Below are 13,756 nucleotides of genomic sequence, written 5' to 3'. Positions count from 1 at the left end.
CATTTTTTGTTCACAACCTGCAATACAGTGAACATTCACCATCTGTCTTAGTTAAACCGACACTGCCAGATGGAGTTCTTATTGGAATATTATGTCTCTCTACCATTACTGCCATGTGGAAGGAAGGGAATCAGACATACGGGGGAGGGGGAGAAGGGATGATGGAGGTGTACCTTCTCATTCTTGCCTGCAATGAGTTTCAATTTCCATACACTAGATAGAAGCCGCACCTGCTATTACATTTTATTTTCTTATGTGATAATATATCCCAAAATACTCTTCAACATGGAATACTTTTGTTCTTTCTGTTTCAAATTCCTAGTAATCTCAAACTGAATAAGGTCTAAGGGTAATAGGGTATCATTTTAAATTTCGGAAATGATATCGTTAATCATTCTGGACTAGACCGCTGATTCAACACTTATTCCAAAATCCTAAATCAGGTGTAATACTGTTATTAACCTGCAATTGATGTTCCCTGAGCATTGTACTTTATTGCTAATGACAAAAAGTCTAAATTATTATCATATAAAGAAGAAAAGAATTTTCAGACTAAATTGTAAAGAAACAACTAAAATGTTCACACATATTGTCGATACCACAGCGTCTTCAGCAAAACTTACACGGAACTTAAAACTACAAAAGAACAACAAACAAAGAGTAAATAAGAAAAGCATTAATTAATCTGAAGTTTCGGTAAAAGGGGATCTTTTCGAACAAAGTTGGAATTGGAAGATGACAAGTTGAAATTATAGGATAAAATTTACGAAGAACAAATAGAATTGACAATATAAACGATTTTTATTAATGTAAAGTTGATCAATCAGTATGAAATTTAAAAAAATCAAAATAGGAGTCAACATTTTGAGGAAAATAAATTGATATATCTAATGACCATCAAAGGGCGCCCAGGTTTTCCATCCCGTCACTTATAATAGTGCTGTTCTACACCAATGACAATATCTCATACACTATGGGTAAACGAAACAGGTTTGTAACTGAAGGAAACATCTGTATAGGGACCCTACCGCAACTCCAAACACATGTCAAACTACATCGTATTCCTCAATGGTGACATTTGTTGGGAATAAGCTATGATAAACTCCCATACAAGTGCCTGTCCCTATGATCAATTATGTCTAGTTGGTTTGCAGTTATAATAACCATAGAAAACAACGTACAGCAGTAATCACACTCTATTCACTGTAATGCATGTATTGATGTATTATTCAATATATCCTTGAGTTACACATATTTACACCGGTGCACCGGTATATTCCAAACACCATTCTATTAGTAGCACTAGACACTAGGAGCAGAATCATATTGTAAGCATTCTGGACTAAACCGTTTATTCAAAACTTATTCCAGAGTCCTAAATCAGATGTAATGCTGTTATTAACTTCCAACAGATTTACCGTGAACATTGTACTTTATTGATAATGATGAAAAGTCTAAATAATCGACATGAAAACTCTTCATATGAAGAAAGAAGAGGATGAGATTAAATTATAAAATATTCGACAAAATTGTAGAAATTTTCGCACAACTTGTCGAACCTACAGCTTGTTCATTGAAACTTACACAGAAGTTAAAATGTAACACTCTAAGTAATCCACTAACATCTCATACAAGATGGGTAAACGAACCGGTTTGTAACTGAAAGAAACAGCTGCGTAGGGACCCTAGCGCACCCCAAAATATGACAAGTAAACCACATCTGATTCTTCTATGACATTTTATTTGGAATAGGCTATAACTGTCTCACACGCCTTTGTCCCTAATCATCAATTCTAAGGTTTAGTATTTGATTTGTGGTTGTTGTAACCATAATAACCAAAATAGAATATTTATAGCAGTGATTACACTCTATAGAACTAATAGAAGTATCTATGCATAGTGTAATGTAGTATGCAGTTATATCCCCATCATATCACTTTTAACATGTGCTTCCATGCCTCTTTGTCTTAAAGGAATTTTCTGGTGGAAGATTTTGATACACTGTCCTTGTAGTTACTATTTTTCTCTTTCTAACCATGTAAAAATTGTCCCCATTTGACGTTTTCTTCTTGTAGAAATCTGGTTTTCAAATTCACCAGTTTCTCACCAAAAGTACTGTTTGTTCGAACGCTTCAATATGGTGATTGACGTAGTGCTTGCAAATAGGCAAAACAGGCGACTTGAAGTTAGCACTCCCATTTCCGCAGCAAATAAACTCATGTGTAAGCACATTGGATTGCCTAATACATATAACATACATACTCGCGAACGTATATCCTACGATGTCCAGTTGGTGTACTTCTATAGCGTTGCACATAGTACACTCACACTCAAACCACAGTTCATAAACTGTTCTTCGAAATTGCTGAAATAAAATTCACGGATCAAATTAACAGTAAAAGGAAACTTGAAAAGTATTTGTTACACCGAAAGACGAAACTTGGCGAAATCGATGTCAGAGCAGAATGTAGCACCGAAAAGCTTAGGCTTCGCAGAACTGTCCGATTGTAAACATTAGAGTAGCCTATACACGCGAACATTCTTCGCGCTGGAGCTGGATAGCACGATGCATAAACAACGAAAAGTCTGCTGTTAAAACCTATCTTGTGTTACACAAAGACCACGAAACCACCGATCTACTACATATATGGCTGCTTAAGGAGTTTTTGAAATCATATCTAATTTGTAAGAAATTTCACCAGAAATTATGGAAGAAATTTATCGGAATCGTTGTCAGAGCAGAATGTAGCACTGAGAAGTTTAGGCTTTGCAGAACTGTCCGATTGTCAACGTTTGAGTATAGCCTACGTGCGAACATTTTTCTCGTTGGAGCTGGATAGCGCGATGTATAGCCTTAACAACGAAGAGTCTGCTGCTAAAATTTACCTTGTGTTACACAAAGACCACCGCTCTAATACATAGCGGCTTAAGGAGTTTTTGAAAACATATCTAATTTCTAAGAAATTTTACCGGAAATTAAGGAAGAAATTTATCTGTATACAAACACGGTTTTTGTTGTGATTACCATATGGGTACTGTGCGGTGGGTGGGTTATGTCGCAATCTGCATTAGCATAGCTGACGTCACGTTCTGTACTGTTCAAATCATATTTGAAATGTCTATCTTTAAGGATTAAAAAATTGTTTCTCTGTCAAACGCAACATTAGCGTTCTCATACTTTGACAACATGTTTGGAAAATTATTTACTATTTTTTAAGGCCACCAGACAATCCTTTTAAGAGTAACTACTTACTTCCGGTTCGCAAGTGTATTCACCCTATTCATCCCTCACCCACCTCATAGTCGTAAAAGCCCAATTTGTCCTAATTCCATGAACTATTCATGCTTAATCACAGATGACAACCTGTTGCATCGCATGTGTATACAATTATGGTTAGTCATAGGCCTCTCCTATGTACATTAGTAATTATAAGTAAGAGACTGTGACCAAGAATTTATGTCACAGAGAGGTTATTGCCCATTCACAGGAAGTTGTAATGACTTAAATAATCTAGCATGAAGACTAACATTCCAGACTTCAGAGAGTGTAGTTCAGATACACCTTTCTGGATCTGCACTCCAACAACAATATCATCACAGAATAAATAAAGCTTATATTCTACAATTATACCTATGTCTGGAGTTTCTCTATATCTGCTGTTAATTTTATTTATTTAATAACGGAGCCCTGAACAAATTGAGCCAGAGCACCCCAACGTAACAATAGATTCATGATCTCATTGATTATAAAAAGTACAACATTGTTAATTACAATCATCGTCCACATGTGCCAGTCGAATTATAGATCGTATCCAAAATACTACAAATAAACGAGCTCGGATAAAAAGCGGAAGAAACGATAACGAAATACCAAATCGGCCTGGGTAGCATCTAAACAATTTAAACAATTTGTCTATGGAAGAGGGTTCCGGTTTTCCGTCCATTCAGTGATAAATAGAGCCACTGGCAATATTTCATGCACCATTTGTAGACGAAACCGGTTAGAAATTGAGAAAAAGAACTGTTTAAGGATCCAATTGTTGTTGTAGTTAACAATTACACCGACAATACAACTTTTTCCTTGTCCCATCCCCCTCCACCCCAAAAAAGTGAAGTAACAGGCACATCACAATATATTCGTGTATTGTTACATTTTGCAATGGTAAAGATTGATAAGATATTTGTGTAAGTGTTATACAGCATCTATGCATAATTTATTATCTCATTGATTTACATGTATTTACTGTACACCAGTATAATATTGTCTCTTCCAAACACCGTGTCTCAATTACTACGAATAAATGAAACTGGAAAGTAACCGGACAAAACGTCTGTGAAGTGACTGAATAGCGATTCAATCATTAATGTTAGCGCGCTGAAAGTTTTATTCCTGAAGTTATTTGTACAATTGTTAGGAAAGTCTACTATATATGAATGTGTTGTACAGATATGTGTTGATACGTTACTCATTGTAATACTTACCATAGCTCCTTCAGCAGATGTGACTGTTGTACAAACATCAATATGTCAACAACCTCTGTCTCTGTCATTTCTCTTCCTTTCTCTGTATCTATCACTACCCTCTTTACTGATACAGGACAAGATAGAATTAAACCTGAATGTAGGATGAGGGTACCAGAAATAATCTTACTGAAGGACCTTCCCAGCTGCAGACAGGAGATGGGAATCTGAAGAAACGAAAGACAATTAACTGAACTATAATATCAATGGTATGAGATATTCGACTAAGCATTATATACTGATCGATAAACACTCCCAAAGGTGTTAAATTCTCTCTCAGTACTGTCATAGTACAACATCATTTTTTAGTAGAAACTGTCAGAAAAGAGGTCAACATAACTGAAATTAAGACCACACTTTTAAGAACATTTAATCATTGGCAAAGCACATGACTAACAGTCCTTAAGAATAACATGTATACAGTCCATGATTATTCAGGTTTTCATACACTCGCTATTATATTATTATTATATTACATTAGACCAGAATTCGACTTCAATATTTGGAGATTCAATATTTGTGGGGGGGGGTTGGGGAAGGTGAACAGTAATGTCAAGGGGAAAAGAAATATAATCTTGTATATCAAAGGTTGGGCCATACTGTCATTTTGTGGTATGAGTAATGGCTAAACGCTGTTTCTTCTTCTTTAACCTTTGGCATCTGATCTTAAATTGTGTGACATCATTAGTCACACAGACACTACATACAACACATGCTTTTATACATGAGTGACATTATACATAACAAGTTTGACGTTTATCGGCCGTACGATTTATGAGTTCGTAACATTATTTTGTGTTCACAAACATACATACCTGTACATGCAGCCACACATATTTCCCTAAGGTACCCCAACCTACCAACCCCCTCATTAAGACAGACCAGTCAATAGAGTATAATTTTGCAATCAAATGCCCGATAGAGTATAATATATCATCCACAGTGCACTACGTGTACGGATGAGATAATAAATTACTTAAACGAAATTTACTCTAAGCTAGTAAGTGTCACTAGGTATGTCGCAATACAGGTCAGTGAAATGACGTCCGCATAAACTATGGCATATGGCGTTATACAGTGAGTCAAACTTCTATCGCTATTGGTTTTCTTTCTACATACGAATTTAAAACAAACATTTTAGCGTATGACTCATTCGTTTATTCGTGTGATCCAGATTTTCCCAAAATTGAATGGATATTACAATACATTCATAATTATACTGTCTACATGACAACAAATAAAACAAGCATAGCCATTGGCTGTAGATGATCATTCCATTGCAGCTGATTGGTTCATCATTAGATCCGACTTATTAGTCTCATATCTCAATCGGTCATCCTCATCTGTTGATGTGTTGCCTTGGAACTGGTGCTTATTTCAAGGACGGAATGGTGTTGGATCATTGAGCCAGTTAAAACCACACCCCAATCCACCTTGCCCCATCCTTTTCCAAAATATATACTCATTGTTAAATATAAGATTAATGAAGGGAGCTTTGTTCAGCTCATTTTAACATCATAATCTGCTCTTATACTATTACAATTTACACATTGGTTGATTCGTATCTACTTAATCAAGTATATGGTGTAAATGTCATTTATTGTCTCATTTCAATTATTGTGGTTACAAGAATATCAAACTGATTTATATTGACATCTAGAAAACATGCTTCGTATGGTCTGTTCACCAGCCTGGTGCCCTCATATGACTTCTGACCTCTTTGAAGCAATATATGTAAGTATGTAAATATTCTATCATGTAGGATTTTCGTTATCGCGTTTACAAGTCAAGGTGCCACATGAATAAAGACATACGCTGTCATCATTGCCTTGATTATTTTGCCTTCAGACAGTATTGGAAAAGATGGACTTTTTATTAACCATACGATTAAAACCACATGTTTTGTAAACCAAGTTGATAGTTCCTGTAATGTAGTTCTGGCATTTCTTTCTGTGTTAATCAGCTGTTAGTGCCTGTTACATTAAGTTCTGAAATAAGGAGGTCACTTCCACCAAAATCCAACCAAAAAAATTGTCACGATGCATACAGTTTGGTAGAAACTGGGATAAGTCATAAAAAAAACGTGGCGCTGAGAAGAATATATGTGAACTCTTTGTTATGGTTCGGACAGAGATTGCGACAACAAGCTCCCCCTGGTTGTTACTTTCCACCCAAATCTTCCTCCTCTTCAGCAAATCACCTCTAACAACAACAACAGTCTCCTCACTTCAGATAGACTCCAACGAGCCGTCCCTGAAAAACCCATCATCGCCTACAGACGACCCCGCAACCTACGAGACCTTCTTGTACGTGCTGCTGTTCCACCTCTAACTTCTAACCCCACACCCATTCAGCATGGTTCTTTCAAATGTGATCGTACTTCGAGATGCATCGTCTGCAGCCACCACATTGTTGAATCCAATTCCAACACCAGCCACAGCATGCAACTTACACACAAGACTAAGGGTCACATCATTTGCACTACCACCAATATCATCTATCTAATCTCTTGTAGAGTTTGCAGCATTCAGTATGTTGGCGAAATTAAAACCACCCTCAAGAAGCGATTCTATGGTCACAGATCCACAGTCAACACCATGAAGACTGAGACCCCAGTTGGAGAACATTTTAACCTTCCCAACCATACCATTAACGACATGTCCCTTCAGGGTGGGGATTGAATCCTTAGGTAGCCGTCCTGACCAAGAACGAATCAGCAGAGAGAGGCTGTGGATGCAACGCTGTCGCACCATTCAACCTCATGGGCTCAACATTCAGGAAGGACATGACTAACTTTTCTTCTGTCCCCCACTCCTCCCCTTGACCCCCCCCCCCATCACTCCTCTTCTCATAGCTCTCTTCCTCCCTTTTTTCTCCACACCTTTGTCTTTGTCCTTCTCCAGTTTATTCCCTACCCCCTTCCCTTAATCCTCTCTTTGTCCCTCCACTGTTTATCTCCTACCTCTCCTTTCCCGTTGGTTGCTTCCGTTCTCCTATGCATCCCTTGTCTACTAATCCCCTTACATCTATCTCTTTGTGTTCACCATGCTCATTAACCTGTCTGTAGTATGTGCATGTGTTTTTCCCTTCTGTTACTGTTACTTGTCATTTAGCCTATTAAGAAGATCCTGCTAGGATCGAAACGTCAGGCCAACTTACTTTTACACATTCTCTTAAACAGGCTCTTTAGTGGATAAGCAGTTTGCTAACAGTTTTATTTTATTTTGTTATCATATTTTTAGCTTAAATTAACCTTATTTTTTATGGATGGTTGTTCTTGTTCCTCGTAGCGTTTACCTATAATGTCAACTTCTCATCTTCAAACTTTAAATATGTCCGAAAAGATTAGCCTTTTCCTAAAATATATTGGATAACATAGTGTTTTTGTCTTGTCCTTACGTAGTGTTAAGTTCTGTTTAAATTTTGTTGCAAACGCCGTAGTTTTGACAATACATGTGAACATTGAACACAGTTTCAGTCGAATCTTTAACCATTAAATATCAATATTACAGTACCGCTCACGTATAACTGGACATGTGTACGCGCACAGAATCGTATAAACACGTATAAACACGTACACTCGCGTATAAACTCGTTGACAAAGAAATTGCCGCGTAGAGGCCGCGTAGACACCGCGTATAATCCCTCTACGAGTTTATACGCAGGAAATGCTATTGTGCTCAATGAATAGGGATTAAAGTCGCCGAAAGAGTTAGTGAGATGTTTAAAACAGCCGTTTCTTACATCGTAGTTTAAGAGGTGATATTCACTTTGCAGCGAAGGGGACGAAGGTAAAGTGTTTGATGGCATAGAATTTTTTTTGTTAATTGGGTTTCTATTCAGTGTTTCTTTCCCCGACTTTATTTTTCAGTTGTAGAGGTTCTGTTCCACGGAGGATTAGTTTACTTTGAATAGTTGTCAACATTTTGAAGAAATAATAAAGTATTACTAAGCGTTTCTTTGTCAATTTTTATTTAATTTACCGTTGGTTCGTTGGAATGAAAAGAAAAAATTCCACCGAACAACTTTGAAGCAGGGCCGGTTAAAAACAAAACATGTTTTTCGCCCGCACAAGGGGCCTCCTTTTTCCTGAATCCCCGGGTGTCTATTCGGATTACAAGCAATCTAAACTATCATTAAATAATATTTTGTAAAGGAAGCCACGTATTCCGAACTAGTATTAAAGCAATGAAAAGAAAAAATAATGGCCGCCCGTTTTTTTTCAGATTTCGTACGAGAAACATTATTTTATTTGAAAAAAAAGAACAACTCAAACGTATGGTAATTCTTTGTCGCAAGAAGTGTGTTATTGGGAAATATGTATTGAAAGAGGCAGAGAATTTGCCGCAAAACGGCGGACCTTTCATATGAAAATATGTAAACCTTCATTGAACATCCTGTTCTCCCTCAGTTGATTTGAGTAGGCCTAGGCCTAGGCTAAAACAAAACTTTGAACAAAAAAAGAGGTGTTACGTAAAAAAAACTTATACTTCTTAGAATGTAGGAAAACAGTTTCCAATTGCATGACTTTTTCCCTTGAATGTCCGTTTGCCAAATAAAAAACATTTAGGATCCACAGACTGATTGGCCATGACAAAAGTGTTCGAGCACAATTTAAAATGGCGCTAAGATGCTTACCAGCTCCATTCAACTTGACATTATAAGAACCAGTTGTAACCGAACATCAGAAGAGTAAAATCCACGTATTCCAACAGTAAGTTTCATTTGAGGTTTTCGTTTTCCTATGTCATGCGTACTAAAACGTGATCACCAAATATCCCAACTGCAGGTGCGCGCGCGGAATATTGACTACCCTGGAAATCTAGATCATGTCCTGGTTTCTGCTCACAAGCCTGACACCTGTTAATTTGCATTCCATTCTGACCTAACAAGGAGTTGTTACAACCCTGGCAAACTGCCAAAAACGTGCGACACTATATTAACCCGTCTCGTAAGAGAGGAGGAGTGGCCCAAGCAGTCTCCCAGGTACCTTGCTTAGCGCGTGTGAGATCAACCTTTGCAGCAACGAGCTTTACCCTGGATTCCTGGAAGTACAATTATGTTCGTGAGATTTTACGCCCTGGGATTTGTTTCTCAATGTGTTCAAATTTTGCGAATAACATTTCCTCATTGTCAAAAACAAACTTCGATAACCATTGAAGATAAAAAAAAAGGAAAATAACCGGACGATTGAACGGTGAGAAAAAATACACTTAACGTAGGGGTAAAACGTTCGTAACATTTGCATATTACTAGTACTTTCAGATGTTTCCGACTTTTTAAACAGTGTTACATTTCGTGGCGCCTTGTGTGTCTGGTAATGGCGGTACGTTCGGCGTTATCAATAAAAAGCTTAGCAACTTTTAAGGAGCTACGGGAGTGACATGTTAAAACATTGAAATTATTTTAAAAAAAAAGTTCAATACGTATCTCCGTGTTACATATTAAACATTAAACATTTTCGGTTGTGTCGGCAGGAGGTAAACATTAAAGTAACGATGCTGTAGTGTACGGTATTTATATTCGTTGTTCAGTCTGGGATTTATTGGATTACTTCATGTGTACCGTTGTTTTAAAAATATTTTGTGCGACGTTTTGAGCCAAGGTAAAACGATATTTTTGTTGAACGGAAGCCACTTAGAACCAGGATAAGATATACCGATGGCCATTATCATCAATATGTCGATATTTCTCTTATTTCGTGTTACTGCTCCCCATTCCTTCTGCTTGAATTTTTGTTTCAAAAGGTTAGTAAATAGTTATTGTACATTGAATGCTTTTGTCAAAACATGACGTTACTTCAATATATTTCTTCGCAGCAATTTTGTGTTCAAAGTTGTATCACCTTTGACTTTGTTCAAATCATTAATTCACCTTACACGATTTTTCAACACTTTCTGAATGGCCAGGCCTATGTACTTTCAATATAACATACCAGCAATGGCCCTTGTGGAAAAAGCAATACACTGCATTTCGAAATATTTTGTTTGGCATCCTGCCAGGAGTGCAAAATAGAAACGCTACATATACAGTAGGAAAGTATCCAAAGTTGCTTATGTTTGTGTTAACGATAACATTTTATTAAAAAGGCAACCAATCATAAACTTCGACTGATAAAACTTCTTTCGTTCCCATGGTGAAGTGAACCTGGGCAAGTTCGAATGTCGATGACCAATTTATGTTCCGTGACTAATGTCAATGGGAATTATGTGTGTAAAAAATCGGGTCTTTCCACGTGTTATATATATATAGAAGTTTTACGTAAGCGGAGCGAAATTCTTGGAGGCTCCTTGATTGTGAGGAAGCACTAATACCTAAGCCTCAATATTTGTGGAAAAAAATCGTAAGGGTTTTCTTCTGAAAATATTTTTTAATAGTAGGCCTTACCAAAACCTTGTCATTGCTTTTGGGGGAAGTCAGATCTTCAAGTTCAAATATTGTTTTGTTTTTTTCGTTAAACGGTTATCGTGGTTTTCTTGCGAGGCATATACGGCGTAACTTTCGATGAAGGCTAAAAGGTAGGATAGGCCAAGGCCTACCTTGTTCTCATTAATTGTTACCTGCATTCAATTTAATGCCCAACGGGAGGAACTCGTATAAATATTAACAGACTGGTGCACATTGTAATTGATAAAGTTTCCTTGCTGAAGTTTTCCTGCACTGTTTGTATCGATCGTTTGTACTTCTAGTAGCGCTGTTTTCTTTGTTACTCTTATTCTTAACGGCTTAAGTATATGCTTACTCTGTGGTTGAATATTTTGGAAAGGCTTAGGAGACATTACTTGATGTTGAGTTTACCGACTCTTTTCTGCATCACAGTTTATTCTAACCCATAGAAGCTCTGCTATATAAAGCGGCTGAGAATACCCTACGTTTACAGATTATACGAGATTGTACGTCTTTACGCGCGTATGTCCCTATTCAGGTGCACTGAAGCGAAGCCCTAAGCCGCGTAGACACGGCGTAGACGCCGCGTAGACACCGCGTAGAAAGTCGCGTACAGAAACGTATAACATCGTGTAATCGCGTATAATCGCGTAGATAAACGTAGAGTATACGTCTACGCGAGTTATACGTTAGCGGTACTGTACTCTCTTTTAATATGAAGAGTTTATATATTGACTTTTCATGTCAGTTATTTAGACATGTCACCATAAAATTACGATGCTGAAGGTGCATGTATGTTAGGTTAACAACAATATTGTATCTGATTTAGGAGTCTGGAATAAGTTTGATTAAAATGTTTAGTCCAGAATGATTAATGATATCTTTCCCAATTCTAAATTAAAAAATTAATATCTTAGACAGTTGTTAGTCATTCATGTATTCCAAACCTTACAAAGAGGAAAGAACCAACTAGAAATCATTTCCAATTAAAAGGCCCTAACTAATCTATTCTGTGAATATTATTTTTTGCTTTGGTAGCATCTTTAAATCTTGATTACACTTACATTATGTCTGTGTGCCACATGAAGGAGCTGTACAGTTGACCTCTGTTGTAACACGCTGTGTTTGCGATCGATAGATACAGTACTGTCACGAATATGCTCCATCACCTGATTGTCAACAACCTTAGCGTAGAACAAAATGAACGAGAGCTTAAGGTAACTAGAAGTAAAAATAATACCATTTGAAACAAAATATAGTGTAAACCTGCAATGGAGGAACCCACAGCGATGACTTAACTATTCAATTTACAAGATAACATTCTTCCATTTGGGTGACAAGACTGCTCTACTTTGATTTTTTTTATTTAAGAAAATATAAAATTAAATCAATTTCATTGCAGTGGAAGTTTTTGATAACATTTTCTTTCTGTCAATGAGAGATACACAACCGGATAAACATTTCATTCACCTGAAATTAATCACCTTACTTTGTACAGAACGGCAAGACAATGGTATCATGGTAAAACATCAAGCGTTGGAAAATTCCATAAAGATTAATTAGCAATTATTTTGGCAGGATAAAAATTGTCAGTCGCATGCGCAAAACGGAGGGTGTCCAATTTGGTGTGGCTGTGGTGGGCGGGGGTTCCTCATCTTCTTGGTCCATTTAGGTTAAGACGCATATTCACTGGAGTAATGTTTTTACCCAGTGCTTAACCTTATACAATTTCATGCGAATATCATGCAAATAGCCTAAGCACTTCATAACAATACTTTGTTTTCAAAACAGAGATCATCTATATCGTTGTATCTCCATTGATATAAAAAACATGAAAACAAAAGTTACTTCACTGTTACATTATACATATAACTTAATATAAAATATTGTTCCATGTTTCAAGAGAGTTTTCTCGTTGTGTTTTTTATTAAACGCTACGTTGTAGATAATATTATTTTAGATCAAGTGAAAAACACTGAAAATGACAGAATTTACCTCCCAGTGACCGGTTTGCAGATCCAGACGAAAGTTATTGTCAAATGGACGCCACAAAACTGAAAGATAAACATATGGAATGAAGCAAATTATACAACATATTTATGCGTAAACTGATTACCGGCCTAGTTGAGCTTCCAATGAGCACATAAACAACATGTTCTATGCGCTTACAAAAGAAAAATGCAAAGGTTGATTGCTGAACTAGTCTGTGCTTCTTTTTAAATAAAAATGCTTTTAACAAAATATTTGTAACTCTTGCAGTCTTTGGGAATGAAAGTGAATCTTGAGATGGAAACTTTTTTCAATCAATTTGCCGTTTATGTGATATAAGCTTATATTGATATCAACCAACATTAGTTTGATAGGTGTTTACAATACATCTAAAGACAAAGAAAAAAACAAAAATCTTTTAAGAATAAGAAAAAGTGATGAAAACCATGTTATATATTTAGACATATTCAGTAAGTACTTTCTTTAGGATAACCATATTTTACCATTAAGTGCCAGAGATAACATCCAGTTCGTGAAAGCAGATGAGAGAGAAACCGGCATAAGCCAACCCTCGAAGCTTTAAAATGAACGGAAGAATAACGTCCATGTGTATCACACTGATGTAATAAATCATAACAGTTAACTTTTTAAAACTAAATTAATGGTTTTGTTTCTCTAAGTAATATAATCTCTATTCTGGTGAAAGATGAAAGATGTATATTTACCGGAATATTCATGACCTAGTTGTTGACTATGATGTAAGGTGAAACTATTTTGCCTTTTGCTTTTTTACATACAAACCTTAAAGTGCTTTAAATGTTGCTGATACTTGGAGTCAAAGTTATCCGAAGCAAAATGA

General features: G+C 36.5%; 1 protein-coding gene across 19 annotated transcripts in view; it reads right to left on the bottom strand.

Moving 5' to 3' along the window:
* Window positions 1-13,756, bottom strand: part of LOC139982121 (uncharacterized) — a 325,984-nt gene that overhangs the window by 269,809 nt on the left and 42,419 nt on the right. For 17 of the 19 annotated variants that reach the window (XM_071994676.1, XM_071994679.1, XM_071994677.1 and 14 more), the window contains 4 exons: window positions 13,401-13,474; window positions 12,904-12,962; window positions 11,973-12,092; window positions 4,483-4,688 (listed from right to left, as the gene is read on the bottom strand). In XM_071994676.1, the coding sequence (XP_071850777.1) occupies window positions 4,483-4,688; window positions 11,973-12,092; window positions 12,904-12,962; window positions 13,401-13,474 (459 nt within the window). The remainder of the gene's footprint in view (window positions 1-4,482; window positions 4,689-11,972; window positions 12,093-12,903; window positions 12,963-13,400; window positions 13,475-13,756) is intronic. The other 2 variants (XM_071994685.1, XM_071994689.1) reach the window with 2 other exon arrangements.

The sequence above is a fragment of the Apostichopus japonicus genome, chromosome 16, assembly GCF_037975245.1.
Source record: "Apostichopus japonicus isolate 1M-3 chromosome 16, ASM3797524v1, whole genome shotgun sequence".
Classification (NCBI taxonomy): Eukaryota; Metazoa; Echinodermata; class Holothuroidea; order Aspidochirotida; family Stichopodidae; genus Apostichopus; species Apostichopus japonicus.
Note: the sequence above shows the minus strand (reverse complement) of the source record. Positions and strands in the feature narration are given on the sequence as shown.